At 53.7% G+C, this 18035-nt stretch overlaps 1 protein-coding gene across 1 annotated transcript in view; it reads left to right on the top strand.

The window, feature by feature from the left end:
- Nucleotides 1–10268: 10268 nt before the first annotated feature.
- The window catches only part of LOC111154271 (zinc finger protein 516), a 59975-nt gene continuing 52208 nt past the window's right edge, over nucleotides 10269–18035 (top strand). Inside the window, exon 1 of the mRNA XM_022513779.1 lies at nucleotides 10269–12180. Within this exon, the coding sequence (XP_022369487.1) occupies nucleotides 10422–12180 (1759 nt within the window). The 5' untranslated portion in view covers nucleotides 10269–10421. The remainder of the gene's footprint in view (nucleotides 12181–18035) is intronic.

Consider the following 18035-nt stretch of genomic DNA (forward strand, 5'->3'; position numbering starts at 1 on the left):
CTGATTAGAAAATGATTGTTTGCAGTGTGGGAAAGAGACCTCAACTGCATGACCGTGTTTTTTCCCCTTGGAAAGCCGCTGGTGGGGTCCGCGTGAGCCCCAGTAGCGAGCCCGGGGCGGGCTCCTCTGGCTGGAAAAGGCCGCTGCTGCCCGCAGGAAGGCTGTGACCAAGCTCTGGGTGGATTCGGGGTTTTTTTGCAGTGAGCAGTCTCGTAAATACTGCTTTTCATGTGAACGGTTTATTATTCAGATGATTTTTCTTTTTTCTTTTCTTTTCTTTTTGAATTTTGAAGACTGGAATTAACAAAAGATGACGTTCTTGAACCGCATTCCTTGGAGCCTCCGGAGCTTCCTCCAGGCCTGGGAGTGGGGAGGGGATGGGGAGAGGAAGGTCGGGGGGAGGGGCCCCCCAGGCCTCCCCAGAGCCCTGCTTTGAATTGTGTTCCTTCCTGGGACTGCAAGTGGGAGGTTTTTTTGTTGTTGTAGTCGTTTGTTTTGTAAAAAGACTTCCAAAACCCGTAAAAATTGGAAAAATGATAGACATACATACACTCAACCATCTAGATTCAGCAACAAAGATTAAAAAATGTTGAGGTGTTTTATTTATATTAACTTATTTTTATTCACTTCCTTTTGACTGAATAACATTCCAACATTCTGTTTTTTTTTAACGAGGTGCACTTGGTACATAACATTCTGCAGGCGTCAGGTGTACAACAGTGTAATATGACATCTGTATGCGCTACTCCGTGATCGCCGCCCAAAGACCAGTCACCGTCTGTCCGTGCACAGTGACCCCCATTTCACTCACCCTCTCCCCATGGAACGACCACTGATTTGTATCTATGACTTTGTTTTAATACTGCTATTTTTTTTTTTCCAGATTCCACAGATGAGTGGAATCGTACAGTATCTGTCTTCGTCTGTCTGACTGACTTCACTTGCCCTGACGCTGTCAGGGTCCATCTGTGCCATCGCGTACGGCAAGATTCCGTTCTTCTTCGTGGCTGTGTAGTACTCTATCGTGTGTGTCTGTGTCTACACACCTCGTCCTCTTTACCCATTCATCCTCTGGTGGACACTTAGGTTGCTTCCGTATCTTGATTACTGTCAGGAATGCTGCGTGAACATGGAGGGGGGTGCGGGTCTCATTTGGAAATAGTGTTACAGTGTTTTTGTTTTCTTCAGGTAGATACCCAGAAGTGGAACCAGGGGGATCATATCGTGATTCTGTTCTTAGTTTTTCGAGGAATCGCCATACTGTTTCACATTCCCATCAACGCTTGTTATTTCTTGTCTTTTTGATCATTGCTGTTCTGACTGATGTGAGATGATCCCTTATTGTGCTTTGATTTATAATTATTAGTAATTTGTGATGTTGGGCACCGCTTCCTGCGCTTGTTGTCCACATGTATGTATGTCTTTGGAAAAATGCCTCTTCAGATCCTTTTCCCATTTTTTTACTTGGGTGGCTTGTTTTTTTAATTACCAAGCTGTAGGAGCTTCTATGTATTTTGGATATTAACCCCTTATTGGACATAGGATTTGCAAATATCTTCTCCTACTAGGTTACCTTTTTTGTTTTGATGGTGGTTTCCTTGACTGTGCAAAAGCTTCTTAGTTTGATGTAGTCCCATTGGTTTATTTTTGCCGTTGTTTCCCTTGCCTTTTGAGTCAGGTTCAAACACACTTCTAAAATCAATGACTCACAGGCTTTCTACCTACGTTTTCTTCCAAGAGTTTTATGGTTTCATGTCTCACACTCAGGTCTTTCATCCATTTTGAGTTAGTTTTGTGTATGGTAAGATAGGAGGCTAGTTCCATTCTCTTGCATGTGGCCGCCTGGTTTTCCCCACATCATTTACTGAAGACACGGCTTTCACCATTGTGTGTTCTTGGACCCTTTGTTGTAAATTAATGGTCCGTATACGTGTGCGTTTATTACTAGGCTCTCAGTTCTGTTCCTTTGATCAGTGTGTCTGTTTTTATGCCAACAGCATACTGTTTTGATGACTGTAGCTTTGTGGTACAGCCCGAAGTCAGAGAGCCTGATGCCTCCAGCCTTCTTGTTCTTCCTTTGGCTGCTTTGGCTCTTTGGGTTCTTCCGGATGCCGTAGAGAGTTTAGAGTTGTTTGTTCTAGTTCTGTGGAAAATGCCACTGGATGTTGGGTAGGGATTGCATTGAATCTGTAGGTCGCTTTCGGTAACATGGATGTTTTAGCAATACTAATTCTTGTAATGCGTGACCACAGGATATCTTTTAATTTATTTGTGTCTAAACATTTGTAATTTTCAGTGTACAGGTTTTTCATCTTCTTGGTTCAGTTTATTCCTAGCTATTTTATTCTTTTTGATGCAATTATAAATGGCGTTGGTTTCTTTTTCTTTTTTTAAAGATTCATTTATTTATTGGAGCGCATGCGTGTGCATGCACAGATGGGGGTGCAGAGGGAGAGAATCTCAAGCAGACTCTGTGCTGAGTGTGGAGCCTGACGTGGGGCTCGATCTCATGACCCGTGAGAGCGTGACCTGAGCCAAAACCAAGAGTTGGCCACCCGGGAGCCCCTGGGATTGCTTTCTCAATTTAAATTCTGGTAGTTTGTTACTAAGGTGTAGAGATGCCACAGATCTCTGTATGTTGGTTTTGTATCCTTTGACTCCTCCTGAATTTTTTTTATTCTAATAGTTTTTTGATGAGTGTTTAGGGTTTTCTGTATATAATATCATGTCATCTACAAATAGTGGTTTATTTTCTGTTTTTTTTTTCCGTTACTGCTCTAGCGAGGCCTTCCAGTAGTAGGTCGAATAAAGGTGTTGAGGCTGGATGTCTTTGTCTTGTTCTTGATCTTAGGAGAAAAGCTCTTTGCTTTTTTCCCATTGAGTGTGATGTTGGTTGTGGGTTTGTCATATGTGACCTTTAATATGTTGAAATACGGCCTCTCTGTGGCTGCTCTGTTGTGTTTTCATAAAGGGATGTTGAATTTTGTCAAACCTTCTTTTTGCGTCTGTTGAGATGAGCGTGTGATTTTTATCCTTCATTATGTCTACGTAGTGTAGCACCCTGACTGCCTGTGGATGTTGAACCATCCTGGCATTCCTGGGATAAATCCCACCTGGTCATGGTGTAGGAACCTTTCATTGTATCATTGAATGCAGTTTGCTAATATTTTGATGAAGATTTTTGGATCGCTGCTCATCCAGGATATTGGCTTGTAATTTGCTTTTCTTTGTGGCGTCCTTGTCTGGTTTTGGTATCAGACAAGTAAACACACCTGCATCTGCTGTCTACATCTGGCAGTCGTGGACATTTTGATATCTTTGCCTTTCTTTTTTTTTTTTTTTAAACCACCTCTAAAATATTTCATCAACATTTTCAAAAACTAAGACCATTCTCCTGTATTGCCAACCTAACAAAATAGCAGTTCTCAAATATTAGTTAATATTTAGCCTGTGTTAAAGTTTAGTTTTTGTGAAGAGTTTGGGAGCTAGAATGTGTTTGCGCACGTGTGCTGTGGAGGGTTGTAGCTGGTCGAAGTCTTAATAGTTGTATTAAATGACCTTTTGTAGTGGACCTGTGAGGGCCCACTAAGCATACAGGGTCCCTAGTGATTTCTCATTTAGTTTCCTAAACTTGTATTATTTTGTCCTTTTTAATTTGGATTTATTTAACCAAATTACTGTCACTCTCAGTGAGTAAGGTATCTTTGGGTCCTACACGCAGTTTTTAATAATAATGTATAACGTCTTCAACATTTACTGTGTGTTAAACATTGTACCTAGAATGCGTTAATTTAAACCTCACAGAATTACTCTACTATAGTTATCATAACTGTCGTTTACATTTAAAAAGTGAAATGGGCTGGGGACCAGAGAGGTGAAGACAGGGGTCACACAGCTGATCTGAGCAAGTGGCAGAACTGGGGTTTGATCTTGGGGAGTCTGCCTGGAAGCTTATGGGCCAGACCACCTCTCACAGCACCGTGATGCCCAAAATGTGCTCGGCTCTGTGCTAGTGTGGAGACTCAGTGGGGAGAGGGCTTGTTCTCCAACACAGGAGGGGCAGGTGAAGAAGCCGTGCAGATGTGGGCTAGGGTAGGGCCAGGGCCATGCGGAGAGCTGGCGGGGGAGGCCCTGACCATGTCGCACAGCTCCTAGGGGTCAGGTGAGATGTCAGGTGAGACCTCCTGTGTATGGGTGGGGTGGGAACTGCACGTGTGAGGCCCAGAAATAAGAGTGAGTGTGTGTCTGCCTGGGCATGGAACAGAGCTCACGGTCCTAGGGGGCCCGGGAGAGTCTCGGGGGCTCAGGCCCTTGTAAGCGCCCCCGGGAGTTTGGGCCTCATCTGCAGGGCATGGAGGCTGTGAAGGGTGGAAGTCTCAGGCTGGCCCAAGTCTCTGTGTGGAATGCCCACTTTGGCTCAGGATAGAGGGTGTGTGGATTCAGGAGTGTATTGAGGGTGTGGGGGAGGGGGCTGGGTGTTGATGAGGAGGAGGGGAGAGCCGAGGGTGAGACCAGTGGGTTTTGTGGCTGGGTCTCTGCCCCGGGGGAATCGCACTGACCAAGGGTTCTGCCACATCCCCGCGTTCCCGACAGAGCCTCGAGCTCCCTGGAACACCAAGCCTGCTCTTGTCAATGAAGGTCACCATGTGCCTCCTTGTGCTTCTGGAAGCATCCTCCTGCCCTGCTGGTCCACTGCCAGGACATTGTTTTCTGTGTGTGGCCATGTTTCCCGTCATGACTTCTGGTTTTCTCTAGCCTAAGCCTGCTTTTCTTTGAGTCATTAAGATCCAGTAAGTGGCCTGGTGTCCCATAAGCTCTCAGGAATTGGGATGAAACCCGTATTCAGTGGGACTCTGCCGGCCTGTGGGGCTGACTGTGTGGTGCTCTCCCCGGCAGAGATGCAGGGGTGCACGTGGGTTCTTCTAGATCCCTTGGCTGTGCTATCCCTTCCGGTTACTTGGCTGTCCAGTTGTCTGGCTGTCCAGCTGTCCGGCTTTCTGGCTGTCGGCAGTCTGGCTCTCCATCCCGGGTGTTAGGTGTCCAGGTCTTGCTCCTACAGGACTCACTTAGGGCAGGAGACCTGACACCCCCGGTCCTCGCAGGGAGCTGCTGCAGCAGGGCACGCTTCTGGAAGTGACTGTCCTGCTTTGTATGCGGTCACAGATGCAGTCCCCAGGATCCTCACTTAGAGCAGGGATTTGTGAGTTGGAGCATTGACCCACAGAGTAAATTTGTCACAGATCCGGCAAGTTGTGGCATGTAGGCACAGAGAGCGCCTGAGAGGTGTGGCAGCTCGTGGGTCATTTATTTCTGTGTTCCCACGATTGCTTTTTAAAGTTTAGCTTCATATCACATTTTCACAGCTTTTATATTGCCTCTTAAACCCTTCCCCGTATCCCCTATAATGCATTTTGTACATTATGAATATACGATTTTATTTTCTTAAAAACATTTTACTTTCACCACTTTTTTATCGATATGAACAAGTTACCTTTTACAAAATCACATCTCAAAAAATGTAGAAGGCATTTTTAAAGAGTAGCTTCAAACTATTCTCTCTAGAGAAACACGCACACATAGTGAGCGTTCCATTGGAAATCTGTTTTAAACCCTCATCAGCAAGCCATTTTTATGCGTGAACAATTAAATTATAATCTTGTCTGGCAAGTTCTCAGTTACAGCCTTGGACAAAGTTTGTGATACGGTGACAACAAAACGGGTTCATTATGGGCAAACTGCGTTCAGATGGGGCCATGGTGTACGGATGTCTGTGGGGGTGGCGTGTTGTGCTGGGTCAGCGAAAGCACAGACGTGTGTTTGCTGTCCCCCCATGCGCTGCCCACTTCGTACTCCTGCTGCTGGGACCCGACGCGCTCTGGTCAGCACGAGGAGCTGACATTTATTCACACATTTTACAACGCTAGTTATCTTTAGGTTGACGTGTTATTGTAGGGAAAGTTGGAACAGCGAATCCCATGTGGTATGTGCTTGTCTGCCTGGGAGAGTCAAAGGCAGCTCAGGACAAAAGTGCATCTGCCTGGAGCAGAACAGTCTGTCGCCTTGTCCCACGGTGGTGTCCGTGCGTGACCCGCTCCCCACTGGGGACCGAGAGGAGCGTGGGGAGACTGGCTGAGACCCTCCAGGCTCAGGGACATGGGTGGGTGGTGGTTTTTCAAGGCGATCGCCAAGCCAGGGGTGCTGGGGGGCCGACGGCGGCTCTGCCAGCCTCCAACTGGGGCGGCCGCGTGGGGTGCCTTTTTAAGTTGAGAGCTGCGATGACTGCATTCTTGTTCTTTTTTGGAAGAGAAGCAATGACCCTGTCTTAAATAGCAGTTTTTGCCTGCAGCTAAGAAGATCACAGAGATCTGTTATGGGGCCACAGATGAAGGAGGGCCAGTGGCTGGGACTCGCTCTCCGACCGTGGCTTTAGAGGTTCACAGGAAACCCCATTAGTGGACCGTGGGTGCCCAGAAGGGGCCGCTTCGTGGAACTTTCTCAAGTGGAGACAGTTTCGTTGACGTTAGGATTCCTTACGATAGTGGCGTTAAGGGCTTAAATAGTTACTACTGTTAGGGCATTTTCCCCGTTTCTGTGTTGATGCGTTTTCTCCTTGGTGATGGCTGTGCGGCTCTCCCCAGGACCTGGAGCAGGGCTGAGTTTTGAAGGATGGGGCTGGGCCGAGCAGTGGAAAACAAAAGAGAAAGCGGAGCCTGTTCTGAGCTGTTCACGTCCTCGCCTGAGAACTGCCCGGGCACGGCCGGGCCCTGCCGGCTTGGGTGAAGGCTTTCGGCTGGTTTCGGAGGGAGCCCGAGGCGGAGACCTGTGTGGTCTGGTTTTTGGGTTCTTGAGGGAAGGCACCCAGGCCTACGCCCGGGCCGGGGGAGTGCGGGAACCGGGGCCCCCAGGAGTCCAGGCTGTGAGGAGGAGCGCGGCCTGCTCAGCCTGCCTGGAGGGCGTCCGTGCTCAGTGTGCAGAGGCCGGAGCAGCCCCTGGAGAGAAAGGGGAGCGCGGCCCCTCCCTGTGGACCGGCAGCCTCGCGGCCGGATGCTCTGGGCACTGGGACCCCCAAGCCCCTTCCTCCCGCCCTCACTGGCGGCCACGGCGGTGCACACACCTGCTCCTCTGTGGGCAGCTGGCTGGGGTCCGTGGGCCGCAGGGAGGGCGCCGGCTGGTGTCACACGCGAGGCCTGAACCGGGCAGTGGTTTGCGGTGTGCGGATGGCCGCACGGGTCTGGGGGCCGCTTCCCTGACCCTGGGCTCCTGGGGGATGAGGAGAGGAGCCTGGGCTGGGAGGGTCGCCCCCCGAGAGCCACCTGGCTGGCTGACGGGGGACCAGGGCTCCTAATGGGGTGTCACCCCGGGCTTGTGCTGGGGCGCAGACCCCTGACTTGCCACACCCTGCCCTCGGTGCCAGAGCGCGAGGGGTGCAGCGGCCGTGGAGTGGGCACTGGGGGGTCTGAACGAGTCTTCCCTGGAGGGGCTGCCTTCGTTTGCAGGTGACTCTGAGCTGCCACCTGCCGCCCCTACCTGGTTGAGCGCCGGCGCTCCGTGGGCCTTTGTCTGTGTGGCGGCTTCGCGGCTGTCTGATCCCCTCGGGCTGCAGAGCTGCTGACTCCGGCGGGCTTTGCCAACCACTGGGAGGGCCAGTGGACGCTCCGGTTACTCTGGAGCCTCCTATTTCCAATGGTTTTTTTCTTCGTAAAATTATTTATGATTCTTTGAACTCTAAGATCTTTATACCCAGATTAGATCCTTGAGCGAAATAGGAATACCAGATTTCGTTCCGACCTCTGTACAGTGTTTCACATTCAGCGTTTTGAGGGGATGACATACATCCCAGGGTAGAGGGGATGCGCGCAGATCACTTGCCGCGTCACCTGTGAGCAGCAACACATACAGTCTTCCAGAGGTTGTGCCACAACCAAAACAACTTGAAAAGATGATTTAATTCGCTTGTCATCAGGAGGTATTCTTGTTAACCTCATTTGTCCAATTTTACAGGCAGTTTTTATTTATGCACTTTATTGGAGTCGTTGGTTTTGGGGGGCTCTGTCTTGGCAGGAGATACCCTGTGCACCTGTTAGCCTCTAGAGGAAGGATAACCTGCGCGGCTCTGCGTTCGGCCTGTTTCCAACTCAGCTGCTCTGATCGTATTGGTTTCTTCCAGTGCCCCGTAACCCCGCGACCATGGGGCTTTATCAAAAGGTGTTCCAAAATTTGTAATTTTTTTTATAAAGAATTTATTTATTTATTTGACAGAGAGAAATCACAAGTAGGCAGAGAGGCAGGCAGAGAGAGGAGGGAAGCAGGCTCCCCACTGAGCAGAGAGCCTGATGTGGGCTCGATCCCAGGACCCTGAGATCATGACCTGAGTCGAAGGCAGAGGCTTTAACCCACTGAGCCACCCAGGCGCCCCCAAAATTTGTAATTTTAAATAAGGTTTCTACTAAACAAGATTTCTTCTATGGGTCTGCGGGAGGAGGCGTTTGGAGGAAGCAGGTGTGTTGTCTGTCACAGATGGCTTCTGCACCCCTGCCTCTGAACCCCTCCTGGAGGGCAGGTTCTCCTGCGTTGTTCACTTCCCTCTCCGTTGTCTGCGCTCTTCTCTGTGTCTCCTCTGGCGAAGGCGTGTCGGGCTGCACAACCCAGGGCAGACCAGGAGTTGCCGCCCAGGGTCTTTTGGGAGAGAACCTTTCATTTGGGAGCAGAAAATGTGTATTAGTACACTGCTTCAAACCCAGAAATCTATAGCTTTTTCATGTTTTATAAATTTTATAGTACAGGTTCTTAATGTGTGTGAGGTTGGAGTTTGTAAAAAACATGGCTTCCTTTATATATGTCAGGGCTATTTTTAAAGAAAATCTGCCTATCTGGGTGCCTCTCAGTGCAAGTCTGAAGTCCTCCCCTCCCTCCCCCCCGACCCCAGGAAGACCCTCACAATCCTGTCTCAGTTACTAACGCTCAGAGGTAAGAAGGCTCAGTAGACCGTGTCCTAGGGGAGCTATGGTGCCGCATCGCCTCCCTTTCTGACCCATCAGAATGCTGTTCTGGAAGATGCCCTCTCTCCCATGCTTTCTCATTGGCTCACTGTTTTGCTTATTCTGCTTATCACAAGTCAGATGGAAATTCCTGTTTTTATGGCTGATAATTGCTTTTCGGTGTGTGGCGTTTTGGGCCTCTGTGGCGGCTTCCAGGCATTGTCGTCGGCTTTCCCTATGCGTGGTGATTGCCTGTGCCAGGCTCGGCGCTGGGCACCTCCTTGTCTGGTTTGTCTTTGCCTGTGCGCAGGGTGCGGGAAGCGGCCAGCCGCCTGGAGGAGTGGCTCTGACAGGGCACGCCCCTCATTCTCTGGAAGGTGGGGTGGGCATGAACGTGACAGTGACGTGCGTTGTGACACCTGCTGTCGCCAGGGAGAGGCGTAGCCAGCCTCCCTCGGAAGGCACTGTGGGTGTGTGACCTGTGCAGAAGGGTTGGGGGTGACTGCGTGACTCCCGGGGTCTAGAGGCTGTTCTGCCCTGGGACCCTCCAGCCGGAGCCTCGGTGCCCTTTGGGGGTTGGGCTGGGGTGGTGTTGCAGGAGCAAAAGGATGGGACAGGGATGGGTGGTGGCGGGAGAGTCGGGGCTCTTCTAAGAGGTGGTGGTTCTGTGGCCCTGGGCGCCGGCGGGCGGTGTCAGTAGGGGCCGCTGTGCTGGGCATCCGGTCCTGAGCAGCGGGTTCCAGCCACAGACCTTGCACGAGCTCAGGGTGCATCTGCCTCTTTCCTGAAGCCTTGTTTCCCCAACAGCTACACACGGCAGTACGTTTGCCAACTGCCTTTGGGGCTCACATGTCCTGGGCACGGGCTGTGTCTCTGTGTCCCTTGCCTCCCTCTCTCTGGTCCCTTCCCTGTGCTCCTCATTCGCACCTGCCCTCTGTGTCTGTGCTGCTCACGCTGCCACAACCTCATCTCCTCAGGGTCTCCCTACAGATGTGGTACCTTTCTGAGAAGAATGACTCTAGCATATGATCGCATAAGGTGATTTATTTGAACGATTTAGCATACAGTTATCAATAATTGTTTAATTACCGCTCTTTCAGAGGAGAGCAGCTGCTGGCACACGTACTTGGATTTTTGTTGGTGTCTCCTTTGACTGGGACTGGCTGGCTCCTTTTCAGGAGTGGTCCCGCCACTCTCTGTGGATGTTGCCGGGTCCCCATGGGTACGGGCAACCTCGTTCCTAAGATCTCTCATGTCTTTTCTGTTCTAGGTGCTCTCCGCTGCCTGCCACGGCTTCCAGGTAGGACATGCAGGTTGTCCTGGCAGGTGCGTCTGTGCAGCTGGGAAGCCCAAGCCTCATCTGAAAATGGAAAGATAAGACGAGGTCCGGCCTGTGTGACAGAACGCTGTGCCTGCCCTGGCCGGGGAGCCCTAGTCCCGGAGATGGATCGCACCCGTGAGGCCGAGGTGGAGCTGAGAAGGGGCCCGAGCCCCACCGGGGCCAGCAGGAGCCCCGAGATGGATGGAGACAAAGCCCTGAGCCATAGCTGCTGCATCTGTGGCAAGAGCTTCCCCTTCCAGAGCTCCCTGTCCCAGCACATGCGCAAGCACACAGGGGAGAAGCCCTACAAGTGTCCCTACTGTGACCACAGGGCTTCCCAGAAGGGCAACCTCAAGATCCACATCCGCAGCCACCGCACAGGCTCCCTGATCCAGGGCCGCGAGCCCGAGGCTGGGGAGCTGCGCGTGTCCGAGGGCCTGGACGGCTGCACCAGCCCCACCAAGAGCACCTCCGCCTGCAACAAGATCCTCAATGGGGCCGCCCCGGTGGACGACAGCAAGATCCTGCTGCGCAGCAGCAAAAAGGAGGCTGAGGGGGCCGCCTGCGCCCCGGACGAGGGCAAGGCGGCCACCCAGTGCTCCTTCTGCAAGTGCAAGTTTGAGCGCAAGAAGGACCTGGAGCAGCACGTGCACCAGGCCCACAAGCCCTTCCGGTGCCGGCTGTGCAGCTACATGACGCTGCGGGAGGAGTCCCTGCTGAGCCACATCGAGAAGGACCACATCACCGCGCAGGTGCCCAGCGGGGCCGAGGCCTACGTGGAGAACGGCAAGCCTGAGCTGCCCCCCGGGGAGTTCCCCTGCGAGGTGTGCGGCCAGGCCTTCAGCCAGACCTGGTTCCTGAAGGCTCACATGAAGAAGCACAGGGGCTCCTTTGACCACGGCTGCCACATCTGTGGCCGGAGATTCAAGGAGCCGTGGTTCCTCAAGAACCACATGAAGGCGCACGGGCCCAAGACCGGGAGCAAGAACAAACCCAGGAGCGAGCCGGACCCCATCGCCACCATCAACAACGTGGTGCAGGAGGAGATGATCGTGGCTGGCCTGTCCCTCTACGAAGTCTGCACCAAGTGCGGGAACCTGTTCACAAACCTGGACAGCTTGAACGCGCACAACGCCATCCACCGCAGGGTGGAAGCCGGCCGCTCGCGGGCGCTGGCCGGGGAGGGCGCGGTGCAGGGTGGCGCCCCGGACTCCCAGCAGCTCTTCCTTCGGTGCCTCAACCTGCGGCCTGCGCTGGCTGGGGCGCCCGCCCGCGGGCAGGCAGGGCGGCGCGTGGCCGAGCTGGACCCGGTCAACAGCTACCAGGCCTGGCAGCTGGCCACGCGGGGCAAGGTGGCCGAGCCGGCCGAGTACCTCAAGTACGGGGCGTGGGACGAGGCGCTGGCCGGGGACGTGGCCTTCGACAAGGAGCGGCGCGAGTACATCCTGGTGAGCCAGGAGAAGCGCAAGCGCGAGCCGGAGCCGGGCGCACAGGGGCCCCCGCGCAAGCGCGCGGGCGTGCCCGGGGACCCCCTGCCCGGGCCCCTGGACCCCAGGCCGGCCGCCCGCCCCAGTCGCCGCGCCGCAGCCCCCGCGGGCCACGGCAAGTCGTCCGAGTGCTTCGAGTGCGGCAAGATCTTCCGCACGTACCACCAGATGGTCCTGCACTCGCGGGTGCACCGCCGCGCGCGCCGAGACCGCCACGGCCCCGGGGAGCGCGCGCCCCGTGCGCGCTGCAGCTCGCTCAGCGAGGGCGACTCGGCCTCGCAGCCCAGCAGCCCGGGCTCAGCTTGCGGGGCCGCCGCTGACTCCCCGGGCTCGGGCCTGGCCGACGAGGCTGCGGACGAGAGCGGAGAGGACGGGGCGGCGGACCCTGCGGCAGGTGAGCGCGTGCGCCTGGGCTCAGAGAGTGAGGGCCTGGGGAGCTCCATACCTGGGTGACCGGCGCCCAGGTAGCCCCGGCTCGGGAGCCCCTCGCCCAGGCGGTCCATGTCCAGATGTCCCAGAGCCCAGGGATCCCAGCCCCGGGAGCCCCACATCCAGGGAACACAGGTCCAGGTAGCTCTGTGCGCCCTTAGCCCTTCCCAAAGTATCCCTGAACAGTGCCCAGGGAACCCGTGCCTACAGAGGGGCCCTGGTGGCCCTCTGACCCGGTAGCCCTCAGCCCAGGCGGCCCAGGCCCAGCAGACTGGCAGGGGGGTGGCCTTTTGTCTGGGTAGTACCTACATAACCCAGGCCCAGGCTCAGCCCTGCACCCTGGGGGTCTGGTCTCCCAGACCCAGGTAGACCCTGCAGCCGGGTGGCCCCAGCCGCAGGCGTCAGGCAGCCAGTACTACTCCGAGCTCGGGCTGGTGGGTGCCCCACGGGCTTGTCAGCTCCACTTCAGGCTCCTTTCTCGCTAATTTGCCCGGATGTGTTTGCATTAATTAACAACTTTGGTCTGTTGAATTCATGGTTTCTCTGGGACATCAGTCATTTCTGAGCAAAGAATGGGTGATGGGACACGTCCAAGGCGTGCCCTTCTTTTTCTCCGCAGTCCCAGGGCCTGTTCCCTCCCCAGGCGGCACACGCAGGTGCACACACACACACACACACACACACACACACCCCCTGCCTCTGCTCTTCTCCTTTGCACCAGGCAGCCGAGTAAAGGAGTAACTTCCAATCGGTGTGCACTTCTAATTAATCTCCTCGGGTTCAAGTAACCCTGTGGGTTTAGAGACGGCTCATTGGAACAGATGACTTTCCAAACAGCAGCTATGTAAATATTTAAAGATGCTTTGCTGACTTTGTTTTTGTCATTTTCCTACTTTTTAGACATCTTAAACGTTTTGATATTTTAATTATTATTTTTTGTTGTGGGTAATTCTTTTTAGTAGAAAGGGTTGTTTCAGTGACAGAACTTGTAACTTTCTCTGCATCAATGGGAGTGTTTTTCTCTTCTCCCTGGAAACTGGCTCGTGGATGGTGCTTTTACCTGAAAGGCCTGTGGTGTAGAAACCCAGGAGCTTCAGGGGGGGTCTTTACGATTGGTAGTGAAGAAAACGACACGCGTGCATTCCTCCAGAGCAAAATCTGCGTCCTTTTTTCCTTCTGAGGGGGCTAGCCCATTCTCTGGCACAGGGTTTATTATAGGTTTGTGTGTCATATGAGAGTGTGTTCTGCTCAGAGGTACTGAGTCAGTAAAAGTGTGGAAGAGAGTTGTTTCTCGAGTCCCGTAGAGAAGCCCGTGCTGACCCCTGCGTATACCTCGTAAGGATCCGTCCAAGACGAGCAGTGACACAGTGCACACTGACCCTCGTTCCCGTTTCATTTCTTACTACTAACCTGTGGGGAGGAGCAGAACACACTCCTCTCTGAAAACAAACCACCGCTCCTTCTCCGAGTCATCGTGAAACCTGGGCCACCCAGCTGTGACCTTTGGTTGGCGTTTTTGAAGATTAATTCTTGGTTTTTCTCTTTTAAAAGTTTTGAAAATTATGGATTTTACTGATGATATTCCAATAGCACTATGACTGTTTTTGGAGTGCGTTGGATAATACTAGGTTAGAACTGAGTCTTTTTTTTTTTTTTGAAGATAGATATTTTTAATATTTAAAAAAGCTCTTGTGCCTTTCCCTCATCTGGGGTGACGTTGGTCAAATGATTAATAATCTAATTCAGTAGTACTTTGAAAATGTTGGAAAGATTGAGTGATTTTCACTATACATTGGAATTCACTTTTTTTCATCTCAAATTCATTAACTTTGAGATTATTGTTTCCCTCCTAATGACATTGTATGTATTTTCTATATGTGATCTTTTTTTATTCTGAGAAACCTGATGTATCCGATGTTTCTGTAATAAGTTCATGTGTTCGTGTCCTAGTTCAACAAGTTGACAGTAGAATCAACAATGTTGTAGCTCCTCGAGAGACCAGAAACGGAAATTTAGGTCATGACAGTGGCATAAAGTGTTGAAGAACATTGTGGGTCTGCATGGGTACCTTTTGTGGCTCTGAGGAGCAGACTCTTTCCTCCAAAGACTACAGACTTGGCAAGCACAGCAGGCCCTCAGTGGTCCAGTGTGGGCAGTAAACCACAGCTTCATGGGTGTTCTTTGAGGAGTGAGCCATGCGTTACAGTCCATGTAATCCCCACAGACACTCCCATTCTCGGGGTTTGGCTAAAGACTTTGGAAAAGCAAACGAGTATTTTGAATCCCATTTCTCGATCTGCAGTGTGCCTTTACTACTCCTAAAAGAGGAACTACGTCTTACACATACAGGCAATTTAACATTCTTACAGAACTTCGGTGGGGTGGCCGGCCAAAATTGTTAGAGGAAATATGTGGAGCGTGAGATCAGAGCCGCACACAGTAGGTCACACAAGATGAATGTGCCTTCTGGTGGAAGCAAAGTTGACATTACAATTCTGTCTTTGTGACCCTTCGCAGCAAGTCCACATTGTGCCATAATTTTACCCAGAGATTTTTTGGACAACCAGGAATGGACTTGAATGCCGCTTTTGGCCCTGTAGAAACTTGACATTATCAGATTAATTAAAAGAACCCCTCCCCCCCGTCCCATGAAAGCCATGTGCTTGTTTGAAAAGCTTTGTTACATTCCCTTTATTTCCACAGAAAACTGAGTCCCGACAGCCCTCCTTACTGACCAAAAATGGTAGAAGAGCAACCTGTGAATAAAAATCAAGTATCAAATGTTTTCCTGAGCTGGATCTCATCCCTCTACTGAGACAGTGACGTGTCCCTGGCAGAGAAGGGGCAACTTTTGGAGCTCACGATAAAAGGAAACCTTTCAGTTAGGGAAGAGAGAAGTGTTGAGAGGGGATGCAGTTCAGGTTTATAAAATGAGCGTTTCCAAACACAAAGCAGAGTCCGGCACTCCGAAGTCACTATGGGGACGAAGGAGTGCAGAGCAGTAAACCCAAGTGGGTTCTGCCCAGAGAGCTCGTGGGCAGTTCCAGAATGAGGGACCGCTACTGAGCGTGTCTTCGACAGGCTGGTTCACAACCCGAGCCATCGTGAGGAGCACCTTTGGGTGGCCTCCCTTATCTGGGGCCATCACGGTGAGTCTTCCTGCCTTCGGGCAAAATGCCAAGGACCCCCATTCCCACCATTTGCGTATAGTTTCTGCAAAACTTACGTGACTGCCTCGGTTTGGACCACTTGGTGTTCTCCGCACTACTGTCACACCCAGCCCACGTTCTGGTGAGCCTGCCTCTCTGTACATCTTCACATACTCAGTGCAGCTGGCTGGATGGCAAAACCACGAGTTCTAGATGAAGTCCTGTGAGATCGCAAATCCTTGCTTCCGGCCCACTAAAGTGTCAGACCCTGCTGCACGGAGAGAGGAACGGGGTCTTAGAACAAGGGCCACAGTATGATACACAGTTTGGAGAATTAAGGAGAGCGTTTCCAGAACGGAACAGTATCATCAGGGAATGGAAAGACAATTGAAAGAAGAATAGGATTTTCTTCCGGAAGCCCCGGTTGCCTGGCTTGCTCTGCTTGTCGCCCCCCGACCCCGCAGGCCAACAGCCTTGTGCATTGGGCTCTCTCCTTTCCATCTTACGGAAGGAGGATGCCCCGTCTCTCCTGCACGCACGCCCCGAGACTGTGCGGGGGGCCGCCGTGGTGCTGCTGGGGCGGGGGAGGAGGCCCGCGGTGCTCGGGCAGGGGCGGGGGAGGAGGGCCTGCCGTGCTGGGGCAGGGCCGCGGAGGTCCAGCAGCCGTTCTTTCCGCTTCTCAGACGGTCATCAGGACGGCTCAGAGAGAACACGTTCTCAGCCGTCCGCCCGTTGTCCCGGGGTTCCGGGGGAACCTAGCTGACCGGAGCTGGTCCGGGGCAGCTGGGCCTGCCGAGACGGGGAGCTCTGATGGTCACTTGTTTCAGGGTTTGCTTCCGTGCGGAGCGGAAGGAGCTCACTATGCTTCTGACCAGATCCGCTCGAGATGCGTGTCCTGAGCGGCGGAGCTGGCACCCGTGCTGCAGACCCCGCGTTTTCTGGCCACCACGCGGACAGAGTGAGCGGGAGGGACTGTGGCATTGGCCCCAACTAGGGGCTGAGTGTGAGCTGGCATGTCCGGCGTGGGGGTGTGGATAAGAAAAAGGAGAAAGGAGGGTGGATGGGAGCCCCAGGTGCAGACGGGCGACAGGTATGGTTTGCCTCAGGGGGAAGGGACAGCCACTACGTCTAGGGATGCTTCCATCCTAGCACCACAGCCTTGCCGGACGGGGCTACAGCAGGTGATCCTTCTGAGCGGGGCCCTGGCTGGTCGGGGGCCTGGCTGGTCGGCGCCCTCTGTCCTGGGTGAGCCTGTGGAACTGGTGACAGGACTCCTCCGGTCTGACTCCTGAGCTGCGGGCAGGTCACTCCAGCTTGCCTTGTCCAGGTTCTCTGCCGCTCCGGCGACCTGGGGGTCGCCATCAGCAGAACCAAATAAATGTCCACACGGGGCCGATGCCCAGTTGGAAGGGCCCGGGGGCACGCCCCTCGGGGGGTTTCAGATGCCAGGCCGGAAACGTGGGATGCGCTCTGCCGCGTGGCGGGTGCCAGGCCCTGTTCCCAGCAGTGCTGGGTTGTCCCTTCTCCCTGGAGCTGGAGATGATAGCAGAGCCGGGCTGTTGTGGGTTCCAGAAGAGCGTCCTGGAGCGCCCGGCCGTTCCAGCTCCGCGGAGCAGAGGCAGCTCTCGTCGTTGCTGTCAGAGAACCGAGATGGAGCTGGAAACCCTCCTCGTCAAGTCCTGTCTGGTGGGAACAAGCAGGGCAGGTCTTCGGAAAAGCGGCTCAGGTGTACTTGGCCGTCGGAAGCAGAGCGCCCTGTGGTCTCAGCCCGCGTCTTAGCGGCTGGGACCCGCGTGCATCGGCGCTGGTGACACGTCCACCTGCAAGGCAGCCTGCCCCCGCGGCATCCAGCACCCCGTTATGCGCTCCAAATTACTGGAGGACGCTGAGTTACGACGAGAGTACGTTTGCTGGTATTTTGATTTTTCTGACGTCTGTGCGTGGCCTGCAGGCTGATGTCCGCTTGAGCAGAATGACGCATCCCCTGACCTCCAGAGCGAATTTACTGCAGCGTGAATGGCGTCAGACTCTGGAGACGAGATGCTGGGGTTTTCTTCCTTTCACCGAGACACACATACGGGCTCCGTACCCGGAACCGTGCGCCAGGCCCCAGCAAACGTTTGGGTTTGCCGGCCTCGTTCATGCGCTCGGTTCGATCTCTCTCCTTTTACTTTCTGGCACGAGACGGGATCGCAGGATTTTAGGGTCGGAAGGGAGTCTGTCCCAGTTTCATCAGGGCAGGGACGGGGGCATAGGAATTATTCTGGTTTGCCAGAAGCAGTCAGCGTGTGCTGCGGAGGGCAGCCCGGTGGGCAGATGCCAGGTCACGAGTCACCTTTGCACTGAGGGGCAGCGTGCTGTTCACTCTGGAGCTCCACAAGCGTCCAGTCCCCCAGTGGCCATGGGGGGCTGCGATGTCCCCGCTTGGGCTGTCCTCGCCACGCTCCTCGGGTGCCTGGCCTGTGGTCTGCGTCCTGTGGGCACAGCTCTTGTCGGCTCTTGACCTGAGCCGGGGCCTCAGCGTCCGGTTTCCAGCCTTGGAGAGGGTCCCTGTGCTGCCCTGCCACTCGAGGCACAAGGTGGCCTGGACCCTGTGCGGGGTTCTGGATCCCGGTTCTGCCTGGAGGCCGGCTCCGAGGGTGGGGTGGTGTGTAGGCCGGGCGTCTGTCAC

Source organism: Enhydra lutris, unplaced genomic scaffold (assembly GCF_002288905.1).
Source record: "Enhydra lutris kenyoni isolate GAN:26980312 unplaced genomic scaffold, ASM228890v2 scaffoldscaffold36, whole genome shotgun sequence".
In the NCBI taxonomy this organism is placed as follows: Eukaryota; Metazoa; Chordata; class Mammalia; order Carnivora; family Mustelidae; genus Enhydra; species Enhydra lutris.